The following is a 27705-nucleotide window of genomic DNA, read 5'->3' as shown; positions in this document are numbered from 1 at the left end:
GTCAGCAAATCCTCCTCTAAAAATAGACTCCAGTTGCAAAGTTGGTAAGATTTCTTTTGTCGGTTCTGCCGCACTTCACGGAACCCAGCTACCTAGAGCAGCTACCTAAGGTTACAGGTAAGGCTAAGCAATATACGTTGTCTGCTGTACTTCTTGTGCTCCTTTGCTTCCTTTTATAGCCGAGTTTAGGAAACCAGGGAGGGGACTGAGAGCTGGCAAGCTTTCTAAGGCACCTGATAACTTCATAAACTTGTTGCAGAGGAGAAAAAAAAAAAAAAAAAAAAAAAAGCTTAAAACTATTGCAGAGCCAAAGATGTTTTGAAAGTATCATTTACAATTTTTTAAAAAACAAATTGGTCATGTTAAAGAAATTACTTTATGAAATAGTAAGTTAGGTGCCAAAACTGTATTTATCTTAGAGATAATTTCAGTTTTAAAATTTAGGGGAAAAAATGCAATTTTTCAAGCTTTTGTGACATCTGTCCCAGAAAATTTTGTGCTTATTCTTTGATAATTGTTCCACCCTCCAGTCAAATCTAACTTTTACAATTGAATTACAGTTTTCTCAGATGACGCTGTGTTTTAAGTTTCTTTGTGCATTCTCGTAATATTTAATGAAATCTCAGCTTAATCTGTTTTAAATTAACCAGTTCAGTCAACAATAAAGAATGAGGGCAAAAATAAGTTTTTAAAAAGTCATCAGTGGCTTAGAAATTCATTGAAATAGCTGGTTAGTTTTGAATATTCACAGCAGGAGGGTCTGGGAAGTAATTGCTGTGATTCTTCTGGTTTTAAACTGTTTAAAGACAAATGCGCTGGATGAACTATTTTGCAGCCCCTGAATGTTTCAAGCATAAGAATGCAGAGGTAAAATAAAGCAACTGAAGTAAATGGCAGTTTTTGGTGAAGACAAGGAGAGGAATAAGGAGCACAGGACTGTGTTATTCTTCACTTCAGTATACTGCAGGTACCCCAGGGATTTCCAGTTTTGGGTGTACAACACTTGGATTAATTCTTTTAGGGCTCTTTTAGAGAAAGATTAGTTTTGAAGAAGGACTTAACACCTCCTCCCTCCCAAGAAGTACTTGCACAAAATTAATTTTTCTGATCTGGTGTTAGGGAACAAAACCACCCAAGGAGCCTGTGCAGCACCGTACCCCATCGCAGCACCCTGGGGCGCTGCAAGAGCCAGGCTACAAGGGAAGGACATGGCTCCTCATGGCTATTGCCAACGTTTGGAGTTCCAGCAAAACATCATAGGGAGAGCATATTGGGGAGCACCGTTTTAAATTAATTTAGTTAAATCATTCGACAAAGCAAGCTTTTGTTACCGCAGCTAACCAGCTCCCAGCTCAACCCATGTACTGCGAGTCACAAAAAGCTTAGAAACCAAAGCACTGTTTACCCTCCTCCCGAGTGCAAACACTGCGCTCCAGACAGCGTGTGCATTGCCTTCTGCAAGGAGAACTTTCCAGTTTATAAAACAGCCCTCAGCTTAGTCATACTCAAAAAGGGCAAGTACTTTTTCACCCTGAAGGGAGGTATGTACCTGGCACGCTGGCTGGAAATGGAAGAACAAAACATTTCTTAAGAATTCAGGAACTTGCTCAATAGGTCCCCTCTCGCTCTTTCTGAAGACCTTCAGTCATTAGAGCTGATTTTTGTCTGCCTTCAGCACTGAGAGAGTGCTTCCCTGGAGACAGGTCAGTAAACTGGATTCAAGCCTTTTACACACTTTTTTGAAAGTGTAGGAGAACTGGTATTCTCCATCCTTACCTTCTCTCAGGTAAGGAGGTTCTCTCTCTTGGGAACACACTCATTACAGATACCATTTCTCCACGAAGGTCTGATATATGGTAATTATTAAACTGAAAGAAGTAATAAGAGTTAAAGCATTATTTTTGCAGTTGTCTGGAAGCCAAGAAGGTCTCAGGTTTGGACCCCCTGGAGATAGAGGTCCTCTGATTTCAGCAGTGTTGAACTCTACCTGATAAATAAAAACATTCAAGTAAGTCAGCTCTCCATATAACATCAGAAAAGAAAATGGGAATAATTTCTCAGTAACAAGCACTTCTCATGCACAAAAATGATTTCTTAATCATAATTACAGGGGGGGGGTTTCCCCCTTTATTTTTCTTCTTTCAAATTTAGTGTTTGTGGTAGTAGATAAATTCAGTCCCCAGACTTGAGGGTCAAACCACTGACTAATTTCAAGGCCACCGTGATTATCTCCTGCTGCACTGGTGTGGGTATAAGGTCTACTGGAAATGTCATTACTTCTGTAGACTTCTCAAGAAAGGACCAGAGCTGACAGGTAGATAGTCTGCTTTCGTTATTTTCTTCCCCTCCCTTGGCATCTTGAAAAAAAGCCCCAAAACCTTAAGATATCACACCTCTACTCCTTTTTCAGAGCTGTCATGAAGAAAGAGGTAGGAAGCAAACTCTGAAAGCATCAAAACAGGAATAAGATTAAAATCTGCCTCCGCATTTACAAATAGGTTATACACATAGGTGTTTGCTAGATGCTGAAAATCTTCAATTCCCTGCTAAACCAGGAGAATGTGCGATTGCTTGGTATTTTCAGGGAGAAGTATCTTTTAGGCAACTCTGAGTAAAAAAACAGAGGCTCATCCACTTGTGCACACCAAATTAAATTTAATAAACCCAGCATCAAAAGCCCCAGTAGCACAGGTGATTGATGTCATATAGGCTGGGAGAGCTCCCAAGAGCAGGAAACATGGGTGGTAAAGAATTTCAGCTATTCTGCTATATAAATATGGACTCAAGCGGGCATTAAGGCAAGGAAGCGCCGTGCCCTGTCTCGGGCAGGACAGAATAGCTAACAGGATTACAGCGCTCCTTCTGAAGGAAAGAGCAAGGAAAAATGTCAGAATTCTGTCTCCATTTTTCTTCCCACCTTTTATTTGTTTAGACTCTCTCATTGCTTGCTTGTATCAACACCACTGGGCTCTGACCTTATTGGGGATCTGTAGCTCCAGGCACACAAACACAGCTACGAATTGGCAGGCAGAGTGATAGAGGACCCCCCCTGGGTCAGGGAGGGGGGCAGAAAAGAAGGGGAGAGGGTACACAGGTCCTTGCAAAGAACAAAGGCAAATGCAATCCTTGTCTATGCACGTCTGCTTTCTTTTCCCCTTTTTTTAAAAAAAAAAAAAAAAAATCTCTACAGCTGACTTGGATCTTAACTCCCAGGCATAAATCTTGCCAAATTGTTTGCATCTTTATACACAGCACTAAGTCTTGCACAGCACGTTGAGCCAAAAATACTAAGCAGCATAGTATTCTGTTATGCAGATAATGACTTAAGGCTTTTGGTCTCAAAGTACTCAGAAACTTCCACCACATCTGGAAAACCAGCATTAGAAACGTACACGCCAGCACCAAAGCTCTGACGTTCACCTCTAGATATGAACCTCAACTTCCCACCCCCCCATCTGTGAGATTACCAAACTGTAGGGCTCATGACTGATGTTTCCAAAAGCACTAGCTAACCCCCTAAAAATTTTGGGGTAGTGGAGGCACATCCCCTCCAGTTGAACAAATTCAAAAATGGACCACCATAGTCAGTGACTTTCCAGGGCTTTCCTGGAAATTTTGGCTTAATTTGAATAGTTCAAGGGACTCAGAACAAGGTGCAGAAAGGAAATCTTTCACTGCCATATTACTGCTCCAGCCACTAGACTGTGTTCCCTCTCTGAATTAAAAGCAGATAGACTGGCAGATTTCCCTTCCCCCCCCCCCCCACTTGCACTTTCTTTCCTCCCTGTTTTGTTAAAAATAAAATTAAAAAGCTAAAGAGCTCCATAAGCAATTCCATTTGGCAGCTGTAGAGTGGATAGTGAACATAAAGAAGAGATTCCTTTGCTGTGCCTAATGCATGCTGCTTATCCAAATTAGCCACACAATTACTTCTATCAATACAAAAGTAGTTTAATGTTTTTTTTCTAGAGCACAGCACTTGAGAACGACTTAAAATGCAGTGTAATTTGCCACAGTGTATGTCCTGAAGTGGCTCGCTAATGAAAAGAGGATTAACTCTCCATTATTCTGAATTACCATTTTGTGAAATCACTAACAATATTTTCATTTATATACATATAACCCAAGGGGGAGAAATATTCCAGCCATCCAAGTGATTAACAAATAAAATTCATTAGATAACATGCACTTTGGTCTTATTTATTAAGAGAAAGATTAGGGTATAAAAATGCAGATGACTGAATTTTTATCATCCTTGTTCGATAATACACTTCAGTCCATGACAGCATAATTGGTGAGCGCTGGCAGCTCCGTGTTACAGTCACAGGCTGGATTGAGAAGCAGAACCTGCAGGATGCCGGGCTCGGCAGACAAGATCCCACAGGTCTGAGCATCGTACCCCAGTCCTGCTGAGCTGGACCCGGCGCTGGGCTGCTGACCAGCCCTGGCCTCACACAGCACAGCAGGGAGCAGGAGGAGCCATGGCTTGGGCACAGGGGAAGAGTGGGACAAGCCACAGATTGTCCTGCCTCCTGGAAGGGAACTGCTGGCCCCAGTGCTGGGCTACGTTCCTCGCTACACCCTGAAGCTGGGCTCAAATCTTCCTGCCAAGGAGAACCTCTCTGGGACAGTTCCCTCTCCTCCTCATCCCTCCCCCATGAAATAAGAAAGGCTGTTCCTGTGCTGGAGCAGCACTTCCAGGAGAAAGGAGGGTTCACGGTCCCATATGCAAAGGACACAAGGACCATCCCTACTCCAGCGAGCTTTCACATCCAAGGTTGTGTGTTTCCAGCACAGCGCAGTGCCGCGGAGCGACTGCCAAGCTGGTACAGGAAAGCTGTGCTGGTACATCATCCAGCCTGCACTAATTAGTTTATAAGACAAAGCGTTTCAGCCCCAATGAAGCACCGCAAAGGGTGGGAGACTGCTCTGACGAGCCTGCGCAGGGGTATCCCTGCAATCTGCCTGCCTTCCCACTGCAGGGGGTGAACAACCCTGCAAGGGACCATCTCCCCTCCCCAGAGCGCTGCAAAAGGAATCTGAGCTTTCCCTGCTTGAGCTTGTGCTAGACAGTCATCCTTATATCCAAAACACCGTGAAGAAGAACCACCTCCCCAAAAAAATAATCTAGTCTTTTTTTTTTTTTTTTAAATCTAAGAAAGCGGGCCTAGGGAACACTCTTCCCTCAGCTCCGTTTGGGGTACACAGAGCAGTCAGTACGAGATGAGGTTAGACATCTTCAGTTCCTGGAAAGACACAAGGCTTTTCCGTCCCTCTCCCCACAACTAAACGCTTCATTGGCAATTAATTCCAGAGCTCAAGTAGCAAACCAATCCCATTTCCCCCTTTCCCCTCCTCCTAGTTAAACTCTGTTACTTCTTACTTAGTCTAGAGTCAAATCTGAAATACGTATTTTATTAGAGGAATTTCAACTGATGCTTTCCTGTGCTCTAATTCAATTTAAAAATCCCCGCAGCAGATAACATTGGCAAGGCATAAAAGAACATAGCTCACTTGAAAGTTCAGGGAGCATATGGCTTCCCAGGACAGACAGAAACAAGTCTCTCAGCAGAGGTCTAACTTTCAGAGTGCTAAGCAAGCTTCAAGCTGAGATGGTGTTACAGCACCACAAACCATCATTTGCAGACGTAATTGCCCTGTTTTGAGGTCTGCAGCCTACAAGCAGGACTACTGGTGTAACAAATCAATGCGCTGTGGCCACCGAGCGCGATTACTGATTACATTGCTTTCTCCTCTTCCCTTCGCTTCCTCCCCTCCCATGTTACAGAGATGTGAATAAAAGCACAGTCAGTCCTAAAGCATCAAGGCAACTGGCTCTCAGTTGAGATAATTCCTTACTAGACAAACAGCAGTTCTTATCAAGTTCTAGATAACAGCCTATTCTCTCCCAAAGTCAGACTGTGTTAGATTTGTATCTCTGACCGTAACGTTATCTACGCTGTTGAGCCTGCATATAGAATTAGCATAATTCTGGCATGGGAAGGAAAAAGGCTCTCCCAGGGAATGGCTACTGGGGGCACACAGATGGGACCTGGTGCTGCTCAGAGGCACGCAAGACCCAGCACAAGGTAAATTTGCTAGAAGCTGGAAATCTCAGAGCCCTTTACAAATCTCAGCAGAGGACCACTTAGCTAAACATCATCATCATGTTTTAGGAAGTTTGGCTGGAAGATAGATCCCCTTGCCAGTGAAAGCAAGCCAATTCTTGAACAAAGGTGTACACATGCCAAACAAAAACTGACTCCATAATCTTGCCTAGCTTTGGAGTAGGAAAACAGGAATCATTTTGCTTTTTCAAGTTTTGCGGAGAAACAGAACATGACAGGCACAAAAGAGCCCAAACCGAGGAAACAAACCCCATGGGTACATGGGATGTCAGTGAAAAATGGTCATCCTCCTTGCAGGAGAGCTCTACAACAGCTGCACGAAGGCACTAGCCAGATTTCTGTAATTAAAAGGACACAAACATCACCAGTGGCCAACACAAAAAATAATTGTGGCAGCCACTACAGGATTTGTTGCCTGCAAGAAAGGTGGATTTCTGGCAGGCTGTACTCACACACCTCATGAGATCAAGCCCAACTCCACCTCTTCTTGTTATGGGTCTCCTACAGAACTGCAAGGTTCAACTTCTCCCTTAAGGGGATGAGAGACCGGAGCAACCGCTGCCCTGAGGCATCAGGCAGTCCAGCGGGAGAAACAAGAGAGACCCAACAGGGAGATGGAGCAGACAAAGTCTGCAGCAGAAGGCTGGCAACGCGGAAAAAAGGAAACTTGTTTCAGAGGACGAGAGGGGAAGATGGTTAAGTGACAACTGGCAACAGGATAAATAGGAGGTCAGGCATGTAGCCAGCCCCAAATTCTAGTTCCTAGAGGTTTGCTGTAGCGTAAAGATCAGCTGTATGAGCAGCTTAACTTCCTGCTGACAACTTGCAGAATAATAAGTTCTTTGTCTTCAGAAATGTGCAAATCCATAGAAGAAAACCAAAGGAGACATTACAACATCCATGTCCCACACATGTTCAGTGTGCAGGGCTGCACTAAGGTTTTGAAAGAGTAGAGCAGGTACACCCAGCATTCACCTGAACAGACACATTTAATCTCCCTGCGTTGCTGAAAATCATGTAAAGGAGAAGCCTTGAGGAGATTCACAATCAATAATAAAGAAACATCTTAAGTTTCCCCCACTCAGTTCCCCTGGCTGCTCTAGATCCCAGCTGCTGGACCTAAAAATTCCTACCAGTGGGTCTTCCAGGAAACAAATTTCCAGTGGAGACTGAACTTCAACAATCACAAACCATTGGCTTTTGCTCCCATTGCTGGTGAGCTCGTCCAACAAAGTATCCCCTGCCTGGTTCAGGGGAGGTAGAAACCCAGGTGCAAGTCTGTGCCTGCCACAGAGCAGGTACATCCATCTCAGCCCATGCCCAGCCCAATCACAGCCAGCCAGAGTGGCTCCTAATGTCCCACAACCGGAGCAGAATTCGCTGGCTTTGTTCTTAACATTCTGTTTGGGTTGCATTCCAGTTGCTGGCACGTCCCGAGTGCGCTATTCCACCGACAAGATGTCATCAGCAGGTTTGAACACCGGGAAGAAAAACGCATGCACAGCAATCAAAGTAGATCCTGATGAGGAATACTGTACCCCAGGTGCCTTTGAATTGGAGCGACTCTTCTGGAAAGGATGCCCGAAGTACACTCATGTCAATGAAGTCTGGCCCAACCTCTACATAGGCGATGAGTAAGTCTACATAGTACCTCTCTACACAGCAGATGAGTAAGGGTACATAGTACATCTCTTCTACATAGGAGATGACTAAGCTGTACCAAGGACAAGGTGTTTCTTTCCTCCTCCTACCCATTTATCAGTGTTTAGCGGTGATGCTGTGATTTGCTGAGCTACTGACAGATGCCAGAGTTCAATCAAGCAATGGGAGCCTGGCGTGGCCCTTCCAGATACAGGCACACAGTGCTGGTCGCTGTGTGGCAGGGTCTGCTGTTAAAGACTGAATAACAGGAGCAGTTGTGACACCAGTGTAGGCTGCAGAGGCTGAAGCTGCAGTCACCATCTATTTTTAAATGTCTCATTTCAAGGAGTAATTTGTCACTTATCTCTGAGTGAAAGTCCCACCACAGTTACACTGAGAGCAGGGCATGGCCGAGACATGTTGGACCACAGCTTAGGTTGGCTTAAACCTAAAATGTAATTCTTGAAAAGTGACTGAAGAGACACCCAACCCGCAGTGGTATTTCCACATTTCCAAGCCTGTGCTTGTGTACATGCACTCCGCATTTCCAAATTGCTCAAGAGATTAAAACAAACAGAGCCCTGTGGAAGGCAAAGCTGCAGAGATGTGTCTCACTGATCAGACCAAGTGTGATTTGGAAAAAAACCAAACCCACAAAACAGACTGAGCTCTGCTGAGCACAGGACTAAGCTAGAAACAGCCTATTCTGACAAGCAGAGATGACTGCTGCAGCAGGGAGACATGCCATCAGAAAATACCCCAGCCCAACCCGTCAGCAGAGCAAGAGAACTTTTCTTACCCCTTAGGCGTTATTGGTCCCCTTCCCATTTTCCTCCACACCCTGCGCTAACATGACATTTATTTTACATGATCACTGTAAGGCACAGGCAGGAGCCCCACTGGCTCCAAAGTTCTCAATAATTTTTTTAAAAGGTCCTAAAATTCATCTGTTGCCAGCTTATAAAAGAGGAAAGATATACAGCTTTGAAAGTTACAAGACTCCTAATATCATCGACCAATTACTTCTGTGGCGCCAGAGGCAACAGAAAGACACACAAGAGTTCTGGGCTTTAACCAAGCTGGGGCTCCCAATTATAGAGACAGGAAAAAAAATAACATATATTTTAAGCCATGGGAAGAGCCTGGCCAAATGACTCAGGAACAAAGGAAAAGGGAGTTGAGTTGTCCTCTTCCCATCCTACCCTGCCCCTCTTGTTAGATATTTCCAACTCTAGGTTTAGGGTAAAGGACAGCCTCTTCCAGCATTTATTTCCTATGTCCTTGTTCAAAAACACCAGCAGAATTATTCTGAATGAAGCCATTATAATAGTTTTCCTCTTATCTCTGTGATAAAGCTGCTCTCTGAGTAAAGGGATCTGATGAGACAACAGGTCTTTGGACAGTCAGTCTCTAAGCCCAGGGCACCAGCCACTGGCTCTTCCCTGTAATTGTTCCTGAAGCAGTGGCTTGGTACACACTGTCATTTAATAAATGCCAGGAGGTGTGACTCTGAACACAATACACACCTGCACTTAGTACAAACTAACCAGAGGAACAGAAAAACAAGCTTCTTGAGAGGTACTTGGAGCTACACCCACTTACACTGGGCAGTGCATTTCTGCAGGGGAGCAGGCTTAAGTCAGGAGAAAAAGCAACGGTGCTTCAAGGGGAAAGAAGTCCCCCACGTGACCGGGATAAAAGAATGAGAAAGCCAAGGGAGAGGGAGAAAGAAGTGAGGACTAGGCAGGGGGTGAACAGAAGTAAAACTTCTCCAGAAGACGGAGCTCCCTGAAAGAGAACAACTATTGTCAGCCGGATAAGGGCAAACTTGACATCCAGTTGCAGAAAATCTGAGATGACAACTGGTCTGCAGGCAAGACGCAGCCTTCATTACCAGAACTAAAATTCAATTTGAAGCAGGCGAAGTCCAGGGACTTCTCTATCTTTCCTTGGCCGGCTCCACATCTTACTTTGGACCAACAGCTTCCCCCTTCAGTGTGGCAGGGTTTTTTTGTATTGTTTTATTTTAAGATCTTGCTGTAGCACTGGTCGCCAACAAGCTGCCATGGAGACGTGAACAGATGTTGGGTGTATTTGCATCCTTAGCCATGCTAAATTAAGGTTGATCTTGAAAGAATTTAGTGGAGCTCATCAACAAAATCAAGTGAACGCACACATGCAGAGTTTATCTTCAGAGCCTCCACATCTGTGCTTCATTCCTGCCTCCTGCATTTACAAGGTTAACAGGACTTGTGACTGCTTATGGAAATGCTAATTAATTACCCTGACTACGTAACCACATCTTCCTTCTAATGCAATACAGGCTATCAAGGAGCCCTGTGAGGCCACTCAATCCTTTTGTTACAAGGCTTTGCTGCAGATGTTGCCCAGAGGCAATGAAATCTCCATGAGCCTGTCAGGCCCAGAATAATCAAAGCCTCAAAATATAACACGCTGTGTTCAGCTCCAATTGAAATTTTCCTCCAGCAAGTTCCAAGGACTTTTAAAGACCAGACACTGGAACTTGTAGGAGACAGCCCAGTGATAGGAATAAAACACACTTTGCCAAGATTTTGATTCATCTGCTACCAGGATTAGTGCTCATATGTATCCTCCTCACATCCAGAAGCCTTCTAAAGGGAGCAGCTTCTAAAGAAAGCAGCTTTGTCTTGCTCCTTGCTGTCACTGGTCACCAGGTTACCTGCATGGGCATTTTTACTGGCTAATCCCAAGCCTGCCTGGTTCACCACAGTCACCTGGAAAACCTCTGCCAGTTATGCAGCTTGTAGTTTTCTTCTTGCGGCTCTTCAGTGACCACCTTATTACCTGAAATGATGTTCATGGTTCCACATTTCTGAATTTCAAAGAATATTTTAGCTGAAGACAAAGGCCTCCTAGGACTTTGTTTTCCTCTTAACCATCCTCTAGCTCTCATTAGGATTTAAGGCTTGATCACAACTTCAGGTGTTGCTGTGTTCTGAAACTATTCCCAGAGGGGGGGGAAAAAAAAAAAAAGAAAAAGCAGCATTCTGGAGTCTAATTCCTTACAGGTTAAATACAAAAAGTTTTCTGGATATGCAGGTGAACTGAGCTTGCACTTCAAGAAACCTACAGTCTGTGCTTGTCACAGTAGAGCCCCAGGGCTTATGGTCTCCAGAACTAACACAGGTGGAGCTTCAACAAGACACACGAGTAACTCAAACCTAGATTGGAGCATATGATAATTAAAACACGTAATTAAACTTTAAACGTATGCTTAACAAACTCATTCTCTCCTCTTCCCTTTCTCCAGAAAAACAATACCGTATGGCTTTTTCCAAGTGACTAAGTAGAGAGACTATTTATACTGATCTAGAAGAAAAGAGATGGAACTCACTCAGGGTAGCAAATAGTTACCTCCCACTGTTTAGCTTTATGAACTCCTAGGACCTACACCACTATTAATCATGCAAAAATAGGAGCACATGCAGATTTAGATTATAACAACACTCTTGAGGACATAGTTTCAACTCTGTTAGTATGAGTATCTGCCAATTTTAACAGCAGTTTAACAATCCAGAAAATCAGATCTGTAACACTGGACCATAAACCTCAAAGCAGCAACGGTTTCCAAGACAAGTTAACACTCCCCCCCCCCATCACCTCTGTCTACAGGCGACTTCTAACACTTGGTGAGTGACTGAAGTCACGACCAGGAACTGACCGACTACATCACGTGTTTAACGCCTTTGCTGTACAGAAAGGAGAGAGGTTATTTCCTGTATCTAGACTGTAACACAAAAACAACATTCACCATTTTGGGCTGGAAAAAAATGGACTACTAAATCTTTTTCTACCATATATTATGAAGATCCTGTTCAGTATTTTCAGTGGTACCTAAAAATTCTTCTAATTCACACTGAGCAGGAGGCACCCACAGAAATGGAGCAACACCTCAGAAGGAAAAGGGGATACAATGCTACGCTATCTCTAGATTCCCTCAGTGCTGGAGTTACCAAAGGAAATTGGGTCAATATTATTGGAAATTCTCAACATCTCTCCTCAGGAGGGAGAACTGCCAGATTTTCTTAGGAAAGTGTCAGTATTGCCTATATTCAGGGAGCTTCTTTCTGACACTGGCCATCTGGTAAATTATCATCCCACATCAAGCTTTCCTTCTGCATTTAAGAAAATGGAAAAGTTTGAGAGAGATGGTTCCTCTCCCAGTAACGTGTTGCCTCAGATTTCCTTGTATTTTGTCCATCTGGGTCACATCAATCTGTGGGCTTTAACAGTCTATATCAAAAGATGTTTGCATCGCTTAACCTTGCCATGAAGCTGAAGAGACTTGGCTCTAATTAGAGCTTATAAGCACACCAGTGTGGTTGACCAGGACCAGCTATAACGTGCTGACTTATTCCTGTAGATGCGCTTGGGTTTTTAATGAGCTGCCTTCTCTTCTCTTTGTTAGCTGCTTTTTATATACTTTATATTTGATGTGGAGGTGCAAGCTGCAGGGCCTCCAAGTTGTTCTTCCCCTCTGTTGCAACTCCATTGGTCTGGGCATCTTCCTGACGAAAGCACCTGGGACTGAAGCTTGTTATGACAGTATTTTTGAAAAGAGAGCGAAGGGATTTGGTAGACTGGAGATGGCAGCTTGAAAGGAAGGATTTTCTTTCACGTTACAACTACTTACATTGTTGCTTCCAGAAGAAGGCAGAGTTTGCTGCAGCACTTGCTTTTAATCCTATGAATCTTAGCATTAAAACTGACAGCAGGCATACTTGAAGTCCTGGACTTGCCCTTGCACAACCTGAGAGGCATAAATAGTCTCTTGGGAACCATCTGAAAATGGAAGACATTTTTGTTTGGGTCAGTTCTTCTTGGCAATAGTCTGTTATTATCAATACATCCCATGTGAAAGCGATTTTATGTCCAATTTTCACCATTTAGGTGGCATTCCCGTATCAAAGTACTCCCCCTTGCCTCAGAACTTTAAAAACATGTTTATGAGTCCATCTGTCCTACAGTAAATGCAAGGTCTGATTCAGCAAAGTGCTGAGCTTTAGCTTAAAGGGCTTTGCTATAGAGAGAAAGACTTCTGGGTATGCTTAACTTTCAGCATATGTTTATGTGCTCTGAATTGAAGAGCTGATGAGGTTTTACACGGGACCAATCTGCCTGGTTCATCTCTTACTAAACTGAATTATACTGAAATTTTCACTGTTATCTCCCAGGGCCACACTTCACCTTCTCTGCACAGGAACACATTCAAGGCAGACACTGGAGACCACAGTTGCACTGTGTAAGAGGAAATCAAGTGCTAATAGCACAGATGGTGGAGATATACAAAATGAAAACAATTGCAAGAGCAGTCAAATGCTTATGGCTTCACCTACACTGACATTTGTAGCAAACTCTTCTTTACAATGGCTACTTAAAACTCAACCATAATCACAAAAATGGAAATATTAGTTGCAATTTATTAGGAAAGAACAGCAACCAAAGAGGGAAAAAGGAACTATTAAACTCTGGTAGTGAGCCAATTGCAAGGGAAAAAAAAATCTGTGCCATTTCTAGCTGAAACTAAATTAGAAATAGAGTTATAAATCCTCCAATAAGGTGCATGATTCATATATCCCTGAATGATCCTATGCTATTAGTCACCTCAACCAATCAGATATTTGCAGGTGTTTATGCTTGATTTATTCCTTCCTTTCATCTAAAATACTGATACCTCAGGCGTGGTAAAAACTGCACGGAAGACCAAAAGCATTCCCCCTTGGGACATAACCAGGAGTATTATGAATGATAAAACAGCCCAAAAATAGGCTCTGATTAAAGTAAACAGATAATGAGGGATGCTTCCATAACGGTTATCTACACTACAGATTCAGCTGAGGTTGGAAAGTGAACCAGTCCATCACACCGAGCCAGAGTTCACTGATGGCTAAAGCCTCACCAAGGGGCACAGTAACATTTCCACCTACAGGCATATGGGTCCCCCTACATGAGGGCTCAATGGCTTGTCTCCTTCTCTCTGTTAACTGGCAACCAATGTGCTGCAGACCCAGCGTGTCCTGAAGTTTAATTGCCTGGATTATAGCAGTGTCAGAGTCTCAGCACAGTCCATCCCTGCCCAACAGTATTTATGATCAATGGGCAAGGTAGAAAACTGATGGGAGTGAAAAAGCAGAAAAAGGCGGGTCAGTATGAGAAGTGGTGGTCCAGCCGGGCTGTCTGCCTAGCTTTTGGGGAAAGGTTTTACAAGGGGGAAAAAAAAAAACAATGAGGAAAGTTTTTGAAAGAATAGCAGAGATATCTTTTATGAAAACATAATTATCAAGTGTATAGACTGGAGTAATGGAGAGAAAGGAGAAAGCGCATAAATGCTTCCTAATCTCCGTACCAAGTTTGAAACCAAGCACTCTTGGTTATTATATTGGGCAAGGTTACGTTCAGTCCAAAAGGATATTGCTGAATCAGTTTACACATCAAGCGTAATTAAAAAGCAGATTAACATTTTAAAATCAGCCTATTCCAAGCATTGAGGAAAACAGTACAAATTCTTCAGTGCTAAAACCAGTGGAGTAGCTAACCCTCTAAGTATTTCCTTGGTACACTTACAATTTACTTTAGAAATAAGATATTTCACAGAATATGATTTAGTTACATCTGAGCATTTACTGAGCGTTTTACAACAGCATTCAAGGTTGATCCACTGCCACTTCTCATTCCCTTTCCAGCCCAAGCCATGGGAAACACAGTGAGCTAACAGAGTAAAAATGTGCATATTCCCACACTCCAACAGGCCAAGGGCCAGACAACGCTAATGCAAATTGTGATGCAAAACGAACACCTAACTGTCTTGCCTTTAGTTGATTAAATAAAAAGGAGGAGGATTAATTCCATCCTGGGCCCCAAATTCACAGTATGCAGCTACAGGCAAGACTGGGAGATAGAGAGGGAAGTTCCCAGGAGCTTGGCCAGACTGAGTCGATGGCTTACGCAGTTAGTGAAAGAGAGTATTCCTTCTTTCTGAATACCTATTGAAACTCTGGGGCCACTGAGCACTTGAAAATGAGATCCTGAGACACAGAACAAGACTGTAAGTGCGACCATCAGAAACAAATGCATTAGATGCACCCACTGTGTCAAAAGGCAATCTCCTGAGAATCTAATCAAGGAAACAGGAAAATTGGATTTCAGATGAATGTAAGTGTCAAATGTTAATGATTGTAACACGACCTATTGTTTGACATTGTCCTTGCTCGGAACAACTTCATCACTTAATTCAAATGCTATTTATTAGCCTGAGCAGTGCTTACAGAAACCAAGGTTTGGCAGTATCTACAGTCCATCAAGAGCCTTGTTTTTCCACTGACCCCAACTACACTGCAGTCCTACCTGCTATTCTGCATGGAGGTCTCCACTTGCAGAGGTTCTAGCTGAGCACAGATCTCTGACCTGAAACCATCAGCCTTTCATGGTTTGTTAGATACATGCTTTGGGCCAAGTCTGATGAATGGAAAACATATTTCTCTATCCCAGCACCAAGGAGGCAAAACAAAATAAGCCTTAATTTGAAAACAGAATCTGTAGTTCACCTCAAGCACATCAAAATCAACAGAAATAATTATTTTCTGCACCTTTACTCTTCAGCAGGGACATTTAATCTGTTTTTTTAAGTACTGGCCATCCTTATAGATCAGAACCCAGTGCCTTTGCTGGCAAAGTGTGTAGAGCATATCCACCTGAAGAGAATCCTAAGGCACAAGTCCTCCAGAAGGAGGGCAAAAAAATCCCCTCTTTCTCGGTCAATCATTGCAACAAGAATACAAAGGGAAGATGTGAGCATTATTTAACCTGAGGTGAAGGTGGCACGTCCCAGCACTAGCAGCAAGATGCTGCTGCTTCTCTGTCCTCCAGTCCCAAGCTTAGGCAGGCATCACCACACTAACTGGAGGTTTTACGTATTTTTTAAATCATCGCATAGATGACTTATGACATTATTTCACAGCAAAAATGCCAGTAGTGTCAAGACATTATCATTCCTGACCAAAAAGGAACTTCTGTGGGGAGAACGGTCTACTCAGAATAGCCAATTAGCACGAGCTAAATTTAAATCAGAAAGAGCACAGGCGAGACCTTCAGTATCCGTTTCCCAGTTAAATGCTCTAATCACTACATTCTTGGCTGCTCAAAGGGGGATTTTGACTTCGACAGCGGCTGGGAAGGTGGAGTCAACTCAAGCTATTCTGAGCTGTCACCACTAGAACTATGAAACACAACAGGTAGCTCACCACAACGTCCTGTGTGATAGCAGCTGCATTTACACGTCGAAATGTGCAGGAAACATTCACAGGGAGAGGTACATTTGGGTGGAAAAAGCTGTTTCACATAATGCACTAATTCATTTATGGCAGCAGTAGTTATGTGAAAATATATTAACAGAATAAAGCCTATGCAATTCTTTGTAAAGAGCTCAGTAGTCTTCCTAGGCACTAATGAAACTTGACAGCTTTTCCAGAACAAAACTTTCCAAAATTAAAAGCTTTCTGTAATGGACCAAAAAAGTTCTTACACATCTGTCCACAAACTGCACTTTTTGAGGAATTTCAGGCTGCTGGCAAGCACTTAAGAGTGGGTATTGGGCATACAAAAATCTAGGATTTCCTCTCCTATCTGATTTCTCTTGTCTTAGGGAAGAAAGGACAAAAATAAATTAGAATATTGGGCTAAATATATTACTTTCAGCTTTCAATGAAGGCTACTATCCATTTTCCGTATCTAGTTCTTTTGGCTTAAGACCTTGTTTAATCAAACATTACAGTAAAAGGAAACCTGGTAGGGAGTTGTGACCACAGAAGGGTGATTTTTTGAAATTATTTTTAGTTTTTTTAAATAGAAATGGAGAAAAATCTCAGTAACTTCTTTTAGGCATAAAGAGCTGCTTTTTGAATCCCAGATGATTTTACTACTTGCATATCACTGACTCTTTTATTAGTTCTGCAATATCAATTGATGGAACAAATGGGGAAAACGGCATTCATGGGTCCTATTTCAAGTTCTGCCACTGATGTGCTTTTATGACTTTAAATAATTCATTCTCTTTCTTTCTGTATCTTAAGTTTCTTCTTGTACCAGATGGATAAAAACCAGTATTGCTTGCATTACAAAGGTGCCAGGAAAAGACATTCATTTTTAAGGTGCTCTAAGGACCTGGGTCCAGAAGGATTGTTCACTCTGAATGACACTATCTTAAGATCTCTACAGTGGTAAATGATGCATTTTTGAAGCATTATCAGCTTTGTTAATATTTAGAACACACCAAATCAGAGAGAATTTTTCTTCTGGCTTGCTGGCTAAGGAAGACGCTTCTTCACTTACATGATGGCTCTCGTTTTAACAGGAAAACTGCGTTAGATCGCTACAGCCTTGACAAGGCAGGCTTCACCCACATCCTCAACGCAGCCCACGGTCAACGGAACGTGGACACAGGACCAGAATATTACCATGACATGAATGTGGAGTACCATGGAGTGGAAGCAGATGATCTCCCCACTTTCAAGCTCAGCCAGTTCTTTTATTCAGCTTCTAAATTCATTGATAATGCGCTTCAGGATGAAAGAAGTAAGAAGGGTGCTGAAAATGGTTAAAAACAGTACAGTATTTACTCCTTCTGATCACAAGCATAGTTACATGGCATTTAACCTAGTAGGAATGAAATGGTTCAACCAATGATTAAACTAGTAGCAGGGAACTAGTTTAAGAGAAGGTAGTGATGTAACTAGGACCTTTCTCACTGCAGAGCTAGTACTGGCCCAAGAGCCCCTTTCCAAGCACTTTGATAGAAGTCCACATCACAGCTTGCATTAAGGTCTCCTGTCTGATAAGAGGTTTTTTGCTGTTCTTTTGACTCCTTTGTAAACACATCAGAGACAGCTGAACACTGCATCGGTTCCATGAATTAGCTGTCTTTTCCTCAAATTAGTCCATATTAAGAAAGGTTTAATGAATATTGGTTGCATAGTGGTGGGACTGGAACTTGAGTGCTCTGCAGAGATTCCAGGCTGTCACTCCACAGCTTCATGCTCTGCAGCATTAGATTCACTCTACAAATATAAAAACCACCTTCCTACCTGGCCATCAGATCTACCCCAAGCTAAAACAGATTTCTCTCTCTCCCATCTTCCAAGCAGCAGGGGACCGAAACAACTCCGACAGCAGAGATCTAGAAACATTTCATTAAAGCCTTTGTAATTTCTCAGCTTGATTACTACAATTCATTATTCGCTTACCTCCAGCCGTGTTCTATCAGAAAGCTTTACACTGATGTGAAGTGCTACAGCCTAGGCCTCACACTGGCTTTCAATATTACTCTTTATTACTCCTACTCCCCCCCCCATATGCCTTTTTTTTTTTTTTAAATCTCTACAGGATATTTTACCAGAAACCAGCTGAGAAACTTAAGTCTTTCCTGCTGACCTACAAAGATCTTAGTATCAGAGGATCACATATCAAGTTTCTAGCCTCCTGTCAGCTTCTGTTCTTGGCTGTTTAGCTCAGCTACAGACAGCTACTACCTGGCTTGCCCCCAGTAGCCAGCCAGGTTTTAAATTTTACCCTTTCAGCAAGTACAGTCTACAGCAACAGTCCCTTCCCCTGTTCAGGAGAAAGCCTTGAAAGCAGTTCAGTTTTAAAAATCAAAGTCGTAATAGCAGGCGGAACTGCTTCGGAGCTTACTTGCTCTTGAAGAAAAGGTCCCTGGCATTTCAAAAAGCGAGTCTGAAGCAGTGCCTTTGGGAAGGAGCGGATAACTAACACGCACCGTGTCTAGCCATGGCTGGAGGCCAGAGGTCAGCATCAGACTGGAGTAGTGAAATAAGAAATGCAGACTTCCTCCCTTCCATCCCTCTCCTGTTCCTCTAACACCACCGCTGCATGCAGGTACAGAAACGAGCACAAGGGAAGCAGCAAAGGCCAGATAAAACACTCGCACCCCAATAAACATTGAGGCAGGGAAGGATGAGATGGGGGAGGCATCAGCCTTTTTGTTTCAAAACCACATCAAAGTCCAGGAAGTTCTGAGGCTGTATCCAGCACCAGTCCAGCACTGAAAACACAAGACCAAATCAAAGAGTGACTGGGTGAACTTTTGCAAAACAAAAAAAAAAAAAAAATCATCACTTAAGTAGATACTACCAACTGCAATCATCTCTGTAGCTGTGCACTGCCTGCCACATTCACATGGTTTTTAAATAAGACAGCCAGGATGTTTTCTGATAGAGAACAATAAAATAAATTACTGTAACACTCATGAAGAAAAAGACTAAGCTCCTAACTTTCTCATGAGGGAAAATACACTAAATCCACATCTCCTATCCCAGCCAAAGATACGCATAAAGGCATATATATAAGGTCTAGGAAAAGACTGAGGCTGAATGCACAACAATAGCTTTCCAATACACATTTAGGGAACAACAGAATGACTCCAGAAGCTAAAGAGTAGACTGATGTCTCTTACACTTACAGGGGAAAAGACTGAAGGCAAGTAACTACTGTTCTCCTCCTCCAACATAAATGCGTTATTTGTGAACGCGCACCTAGTGTAGAAAGCTGCTATGTATTTCCAGTGCCTAATGAAAGGACTATTTGTGTGCATCTTCCTGACTGACAAACAGCATCCAGATTCCTAGACAGGATTTTACAGTAAGTAACCAAGTACCTAGCTCCAGTGGCAATATGCTGAAGTGGGACTCCAGTATATGGTGCTAAATACTTCTGATCAGTAACACCATTACACTCATTTGCTACTTTGTGTTAGAACTGAGCAAATGCAAAGAGAGGGAAAAGGTGAAAAAGAAAACCTTCGACTTTTGTGACCAGAATGTAGGTATTAATGAATTTGCTCCAACTGTATCACATTGTACTAGGTGTGACCTTCAGCCAGCCAGGCAATCAAATTCATTGAATAGATGTCTCCATACAATGCATTTTGCTGGGAAGCTGCTCAATAGTCAATGTTATTGAAACAACTTGTCAGGCAAATGAAGAAGCCTCTCTTTCTACAAAGGCCAGAAAGCCAGGCAATTTGGATGCTGTCAAAACACAGTCCGAATGCAGTAATTCCAACTTAACCTTCAAAATCTTTGCAATGGTGAAGAAGCTCCTTGATCAGAGCAGTATTTGTGGACTTCAAGCATGGGCAAGTGGACTTAAGAACAGTGAAAACAGATTGGCTATAACAGTTTTTGAGGCAAACTCAAACTGTTCACGATTATGCATGCTATCATTCAGCTGTGCATAAAGATTTCCCAAAACATGCAACTCAGACCACAGGACACCTTAAAATTTATATGAGGGAGGCCTGATTAGCCTGAAAGGAACACATTATTTTAAGGGGTTTTTAAGTTCCCTTCTATGCCACAGATTTAGGTCCTTTGGTATCTTAGTTCCACAGAACGTAGATGGGAGTAGCGTTTTCTTCTCATGTGAAGATGTCATGGGAAAAAAATACGCTAAAGACTGAGAGGGTAAAAGCAATGTGAGAAGAAACATAAGATACAGACACAAAGACCCAAAGCATTTGACCAAAGACACCTCGACATTCATCACTCTAACTCTGGAAAGGGAGTGCTGCATCTAGACAGGTTTTCAAGAAACACAAGCCCAAGTCAAGTGACCAAAATAGTTCAGGGACCTGTCACCACTCAGCTGACCTCTGGCCCTGTGCACCGATACTTTATACTCTGCCACAAAGGATATAAGTGGTCAGAATCAAAGACTGCAAGAGCGGGCTCCCTCTTGGGGAAAGAGGGTTTCAGACTGGTCCTTACAGCAGAACCGGAGACTACAAAATAGTACAGAAAGGACATGGCCCCGCGTTTTGCTGTTATCAGGCAGTCAGATCTTGAATAGTCACGCACAGGAAAGGACAGATGTCATTTTCCCACAACCAGAAGGCATTTCAGAAAATTGTACAGCCATTTTTTGCCTTTGTTGACACAATATAAAACTGTATGCTTTCTCCTAGATCCCCCGCATTTGCCACCCACACAAAGCAAAGCTTCCCTTGTCCTATCATGTATTTTATCACCTCAACAGCAACCCATTTACAAGGTGGGAAGCTCTAAAGAGAGGCACGAGGGGCTGAACAAATGAGAGTTTTCATCCGTTTCAAATATTTGCAGTAATAATAGAAGGGATTATCATTTTCCAGGAGAGGAAGAGGCACTTTCAGTTATCAGAGCAACTGGAATTTTGCCAAGATGCCTCTAAGACTATCTGCTGGGATTAGGATGCAGACTGTAACCATTAATCCTCTAGTGTTGGCAGCTCTTGATTCATCCATTACACTGCAATGCTACTTGTGCCAAGACATCCTCTCGTGCCTGGAAGCAAAGGAGTTAATCGGCAGGAGTCACGGCTTTGCACCCAACACTTCTCGCTAGGCATAGCTAACGGAGATAAACTATTATTGGCCCTGATAGGATTTTTTTTTTTCCTGTGGCAATTCAGCTTAGCAGGGTGTTAGAGAGAGTGCTCCAAATCTACTTCCTTCAGCAGTCAACCCTTTGTGAGACTCCCTCAAGGGCTTTGAATCATTTTTGGAAATCTTTTGAAGTGTTTCAAAACCTGTCAATCAGACCTGAACCCACTTACTGTTCTCTTCCTCCACCTCCCCCAGACACAGCAAATGGGGAAGGTTCCACTTTGGCTTACATCCTTGCTAGCACCTGAAGCCAAGGACTTTCTGCCTCTGGAAGTCCAAAGTTAAACCAAGCAATGTCACAAACCTAAATCTTGAGGCACATTTATTCAGAGATGAAAACTATTAGCAGAGACTCTGCAGTCACAGTATACGAGACAGGGCACTGCTGCCAGGAGTTGACCATATAAACCAGAGAGAGGTGGTGGTGGTGGGGAAACGCTATTTTCATTCAACATGACAGGGTAAGGGCGAGTACCAAGGGATTTCTGAAGAAGCTTTTCTATCCCCTTGGTTATACACCTATTAACTTCTATGGCCCTTCTTATCCTCTGCCCTCAAAAACATCAGAGACTCTCAAAAAAAAATAATCATTGTTCGCTATATTTTACAAATGAAGTACTGGGGCATGAAATGATGCAATCCAGATCTTGAAGGACATTATTGTCAGAACAACAAAAAATAATCAAATTCAGTTAACTTTTGTGTCTCACTGGTAGAAGAGAAAGGCACCTCCATGCATCCCGTTTATCCTCATGGAAGGATGGTTCGATTAGCATATCAAACCCTCCCTCGCCCTTATGCTTTGCTCATTATGCCCAAACACACAGAATTACACACAAGCTGCTTGTGAGGCAGGCAAGATTAGGCTACAGCAGGGCTTGCTATGTTACTTAATGCAAGGATGCAGCCCCTGGGCCTTCTCTGCAACCTTTGCTCACAAATAAATTCAAAGATACCTGGTTAAGGATTAAATGGGTGATCTCCAACGTAGATGGTGTACAGTAAGACTTAAAACTTCAGTTTCCCCACCTGTAAAAAGATGGGTGTTACAGAAGTGCTGGAAAGGGTAGTCAAGCCACCAAACAGAGCAGGGATACTACAGAAACCTTCACTGTCAAAAAAAAGAAATTACCCGGTGTCATCTCTGAATCATCTCTCTTTGTTTCTGCAGACAAGGTCCTGGTTCACTGCGCTATGGGTCGCAGCCGGTCAGCCACGCTGGTTTTGGCTTACCTGATGATTTACAAGAACATGACCGTGGTGGATGCCATTGAGCAAGTATCAAGACACCGGTGCATCTTGCCAAACCGGGGCTTCTTGAAGCAGCTCAGAGAACTGGACGTGGCGTTGGCACTGCAGAGGAGGAACACCAAAAACAGCCTACCATCTGACAATGATGAGAACAGCACCACGATCTAGTGTTGTTCCTGGCAGGGTTGTGCTACTGGAAAAGAAATTCCATAAAAGGAGGAGAGTGGAAGGTGTAGTTAATTACACAGTCACAAGGATAATTTGTTATTTGGAAGGAAAAACAAAGTAATTTCAAATGCTGTCAAGATGAGAAAGAGAAGCCAAATTTAAAACCCATCTTCTTAGAATGTTCCAGCCTTAGCAGAATTCTTTGTGACAAGAACAAATAAATTTCGCCCTCTGTAAGAAAGTTTTTACAGCACAAAAGCAGGCACAACTTAAAAGAAAACCCTCTTCTAGGCTAACACCCCCAAAATTCTGATCCTAAGCCAAGCACATGGCCTTTAAAAAAGTTGAGCTAGGCATTCCTGAAGGAATTTTGCAGGGAAGAGACCGAGATGGCAGCAGCACAGATGAATTCTTAAGTTTAGTCTCTGAGTCCTGAAGGATTTCACAGGAGTTTGCCTTTTTGTGCTGTTTCCTGGCATCTCCATTTCTTCTTTCAAAGCAATAATCAATATAGGACAGCACAGCTTTTAGAGAGCCTCCAGATGAGTATCAACTACCCAGTCTTCATAAAGGACTTTACAGCAGACCATGCAAGCTAGAAACAAAGCAAGACCCTTGAGAAGGTCAGATGCATAAGCAGATAAAACAATTCACGGAGAAACATAACAAGACATTTTAGCAGTTTCAGTTTTAACTTGTTTTTCCTAGATGCTTCAACTGTCTGAATTTTAAAAGGTCCTATACATTTATTATCCAAGCCAATTTAGTAGTCCATTAAAAAAAAAAAAAAAAAAAGACTGAGAAAATTAAAATTACAAGTTGTTTTCCTGCACTTGGAAAAATTAACAGCTGGAACAATGAACAAGAAAAATATTGCTAAGAGGAAGTTCAACACTGAACTTATGCAGCCCTAATAACCCCCTAAATAATCATGGATTATAACCAGTTTTAATGAGATTTTAGTTTTGATTAAAGAGGCAAGAGACACAGGTGAAGCCTTTAAAAAATACCTCACAGTGACCTGACCAACCAGGAGAAAGCTGCTGTTGTGCTTCCAGACACCGTTTATATTTGCCACTACCAAATGTTTCCTCCTATCTCAGCTTTAGTCACCTTCATACATTGTTGTGCTCCAATACAGTTGCTAATAACTGCATTTGTTGACAGAAGTAGTCCAAATACACAAATGATGACACTGGATCTACTTTTCTGCATAAAATTACTCAATTTACTCTATTTGATAAAAATTATCAGTAACTTGTGTTTTGACACAATGAGAGTTTTGCCACCTCCGCAGTATTTGATAGTCTTAATATATACCGTAGTGAAGGATCAAAATTAAGCTGTGTTTACCCTTTTTGCATCTGCAGAAAGGTCAAGTAACAGCTCTTCCTACTGGAATTTTACCTATTTCAATGTATCAGGTAACAGCTATTTACTTCCTCTGTGCCTGAGAGGTACACCCTAGCCATTGAGAGCACAGGAGAGTTCTCCTGGTCTTTATCGGCTGACAAAGACTTTGTCGCTTTGGTGCAGTATGGACTGTAGAAGTCTTGGATACTTTAAAAACAAAAAAAAAAGGACAGGGCAGAAACGTGCCAGTGAGAACTGCAAGTATATGCTACAAACCAAAGAGAGTTGAGCACAACTTCAAACTGTTTTTTGTAGATGTTAACAGCTCTTTACCGGCTTAGCATCTCCAGTGTGAAGGCTTTCTATTCCTTCACTTCCTTTTGGGGCCCAAATCCCAATAAATCATCTCCAAACAATAGCTATAGCCAAGGCTGCAGGCACCCATAATGCAATGTTTTTGACTTATCGTCTGTATTTATCTGTATAACACATACCTTATCTTCAAATTCTCAGAAGCAGCAGAATACAGTAAGCACAACTAGGCTACTGTTAAAAAACAAATTAGACACCACAATGTGAACAATATTCATGACAGAGATACACAAACTCTGGGACTTACAGCAAATTAAGTATCCCTACAGCTGGATTAGGAAAAAAATATGGAAAAAAGAGAAATGAAAAGAAACTCAAAAGAAGTCATTTGACCCTTCAAAAAATGAGTAAGGAGTCACAATGTGGGTTAGAAGAGTCAAAAAATTCTTGGATGGGGTCCCTCAACTCTTTCCATTTACTTCCATACACCTTAAAATGCACCTTTTCAGAGCACCTTATCCTGTCTCCTGCAATTTAACTCACAACCCAGACATTCAACAGCTCTCCCAGCCTTGCTCCTGACAAACCCACCTTTCAGACACATGGGCCAACTCTTTCATTTACCCTGATGAAGAAAGCTGAACTTTCTCACTCCTAGAGCAGCAGTGTTTTTTAAGATTAACCTTACAGACAGGAATTCTGTACCAAACAACATACTAAAATACAACAAGTATCTACCAGGACTTCCCTCAGTCAAGTTACAGGTTATTTTCTTTTTCGTATCCTGCATGATAGCTTGATGACTGCTGTAACTGGAAGAGGACTTACAGCTGATTTATATGCAGAACTGTATTCAAACAAGGTTTTCTGGGGCCTGGAGATGGGTATTTCTTTTGCAGTCTGAGACTTGTGCAAAAAACACAGGAAAAAATTTTCATTTCCTGAGGCCCAGCTGCTTTTGATGGAGACTAACAAAGCTTTCAAACAACAGCCTCCCAACTACTGATAGAAAGCAAAAATACTAGAACTCTTAAGTAGCTCCCACTCTTTTTGTCCTGCATAGCAGATTAGGAAATTGGCATGTGGCAACACTGACATAGCAACAGAAGAATGTATTGACAATTTCCAAAGGACAGGATTCCAAGCTACTCAGCAACTAGGAGCTGCTATTTTTATATGGAGATGAAAAATAGCATAAACCTGATTTCTCAAGAAATAAATAAACAGAAACCTGTGTTCCATACTTCAGGCCCTTAAACATGGCTTAATTAAGATTATTTATTCTTATTTAGTAGGTGAGGAAAAAAGCTACCAAGAATTTAAATTACTCAAGTAAAGTTATGATACAGCCAAACCTGTAATCCTACCTTATACCTTCTTACAAACTCCCTCCCGACTCCACGAAGCTCAAACCAACAGCTTCTGATCAATGCATATCCCAGCACTTCACTTTGGAAAAGCTGACCTATATGGCTATATAGGTCATAAACAATACTGGAAATACATAGTTTTAATACGGAGAAATATTAAAAGTAAAGGGAAGAGGAAGAAAAACAGTCCTAAGTCTTTACTACACCGGTGGGTTTGCTTGCTGCTAGAAGTGTCAGTCTCTACACAACAGGCTGCGTTAGGATCACCCTCAGCACTACAGATAATTGCCAGGCCCATTCTTTCCATTAACCACACTGTGTATAAATGGAGTTTGTTTCCATCAACTAGCCTGACCGACGGACAAATTAAACAGCTTACAAAACTAAAACACAGAGACAGTGACAGTTTTGCACGTCTCCGTTTCTATCACACAGCTTCTTGCAAAGTCAGTAAAAAACTGGTTATATTTTGTCCACTGCTAGGAGACCAGGCAGCCAGAGTGTGACAACACTTACCATCCCTGTCTTTGCTAAAGGGCTAGAGTGCAGTTTTCAGGAGTACTGGGATTCGGCAGCTTCCTGATGAAGTAGGTTCTGGTCCACAGACAAGTATCTCCCCTAGAAGCAGGTCTAGCCTGAAGCACTCTGCCAATGGAACTACATCAATTAAGCAGTTCTCAAGTAAACATGCTTCTTATTTACTTCCCAACTTTTTTCCCTGCCATTCTCCCAGAATCAAGTAGACTAAATCAGAGAAAGCAGAAGTTCTGGAACATGTAGCTTCCACAAAGTAGGCAACCCTCACAAGTGGCTAACTAGCTAACTAACGAGCGTTAGCAGCACCGACCTCACCTATAAGCCAGGTCTGCAAGCAACGTACGTGCAGAATGAGGCAAATTTACTTCCTTCTTGCAAACCACCAGTGGTATGAAGCATCCTATTCGGCAATCCAAAGACTGAGACTGCACGGGCAGGGAAGCCTCCCGCATTCACAAGAATCCTCTATTGTAACTGCAAAGAATTCTTTTGAGACACTAAAAGAGTGAGCTAATTCTCAGCTGGGATAGGGATAGTGCTAGAGCAGAGTCAAAACTGACACTGCAATGGGCACACAGTACACAGAACAGGTAGATCTGTCAAGGAAAAAACAGTTTTCTTATAAAACAGAAATTTTAGTGCAGTAATGCAATTCACAGCTGAATGGTCACTATGGGAAAAGACGTAGGAAAGCCATTTGTCCACCTGAAAGAAATTAAGTTCTGAAATAAATAAATTAAAAAACACTGGAAACTTGCCTGTTGTGCACACACAGTACATCACTTTCCACCCAAGTTTTAATCCACATATTGAAAATGCAGAATTTTAGCAGTATGCTGGAGTCAGGATGCTCTGTTTCAGGTTAGCACACACTGAAATGGCAAGCAGGTCTGATTTGCCTGTATGTTACAGGCTTGGAAACCTGAAACTAAACAGAAGCGGATAAAGACCAAGGTGCTTTTTTCACTCACCACAAAAACAAACAAATGAAAAGTCACAAAACATAGTGCTAGTTTGAGATACAATTATTCAAGATACCGGGTCCTAGTTATACACACTGGAGGGCTGCACAGTAACTGTGTTGAGTTCACCTTCCCTTTTCCTAAGCATAAAAAACCATGACTGACTTTGTGAAGATAAACACACACAGTTTAAGTACTATCAGCACTCTTTGCCTTCAGAAGCAAATTTGACAGTGTTAGTGCATGAACAAAGGTGTCTGTCGTATTGTGCTCTCCTTATCAAGCATTCTGAACTCCTAAACCACAAGTTACTCCAAATTACCATCTGACCAGCAATTTTAGCTCCCATCCAGACCCGCTACTTCAGACTGTGGCCCATCATATTAAAACTGGGTAAGTTATGTGCGTGAATCTGTACTATCAATTTCTTGATTTGGCAACACCACGCACTTCAAGGGTTTTATTTAAAGAAATACACATTTCTCTAACTTTTGAGCATATGAAATACC

The 27705-nt window shown here is 42.3% G+C and overlaps 1 protein-coding gene across 1 annotated transcript; it reads left to right on the top strand.

Annotated features, from left to right (window-relative positions):
• The first annotated feature begins 76 nt into the window (after positions 1–76).
• On the top strand, positions 77–26953 carry DUSP29 (dual specificity phosphatase 29). The gene is made up of 4 exons (XM_074154751.1): positions 77–117; positions 7549–7762; positions 17161–17381; positions 22415–26953. The coding sequence occupies exons 2-4, from the start codon at positions 7587–7589 to the stop codon at positions 22660–22662; spliced, it is 645 nt and encodes a 214-aa protein (XP_074010852.1). The 5' UTR covers positions 77–117; positions 7549–7586; the 3' UTR covers positions 22663–26953.
• Positions 26954–27705: the final 752 nt, after the last annotated feature.

This window comes from Numenius arquata, chromosome 10 (assembly GCF_964106895.1).
Source record: "Numenius arquata chromosome 10, bNumArq3.hap1.1, whole genome shotgun sequence".
NCBI lineage: Eukaryota > Metazoa > Chordata > Aves > Charadriiformes > Scolopacidae > Numenius > Numenius arquata.
Note: the sequence above shows the minus strand (reverse complement) of the source record. Positions and strands in the feature narration are given on the sequence as shown.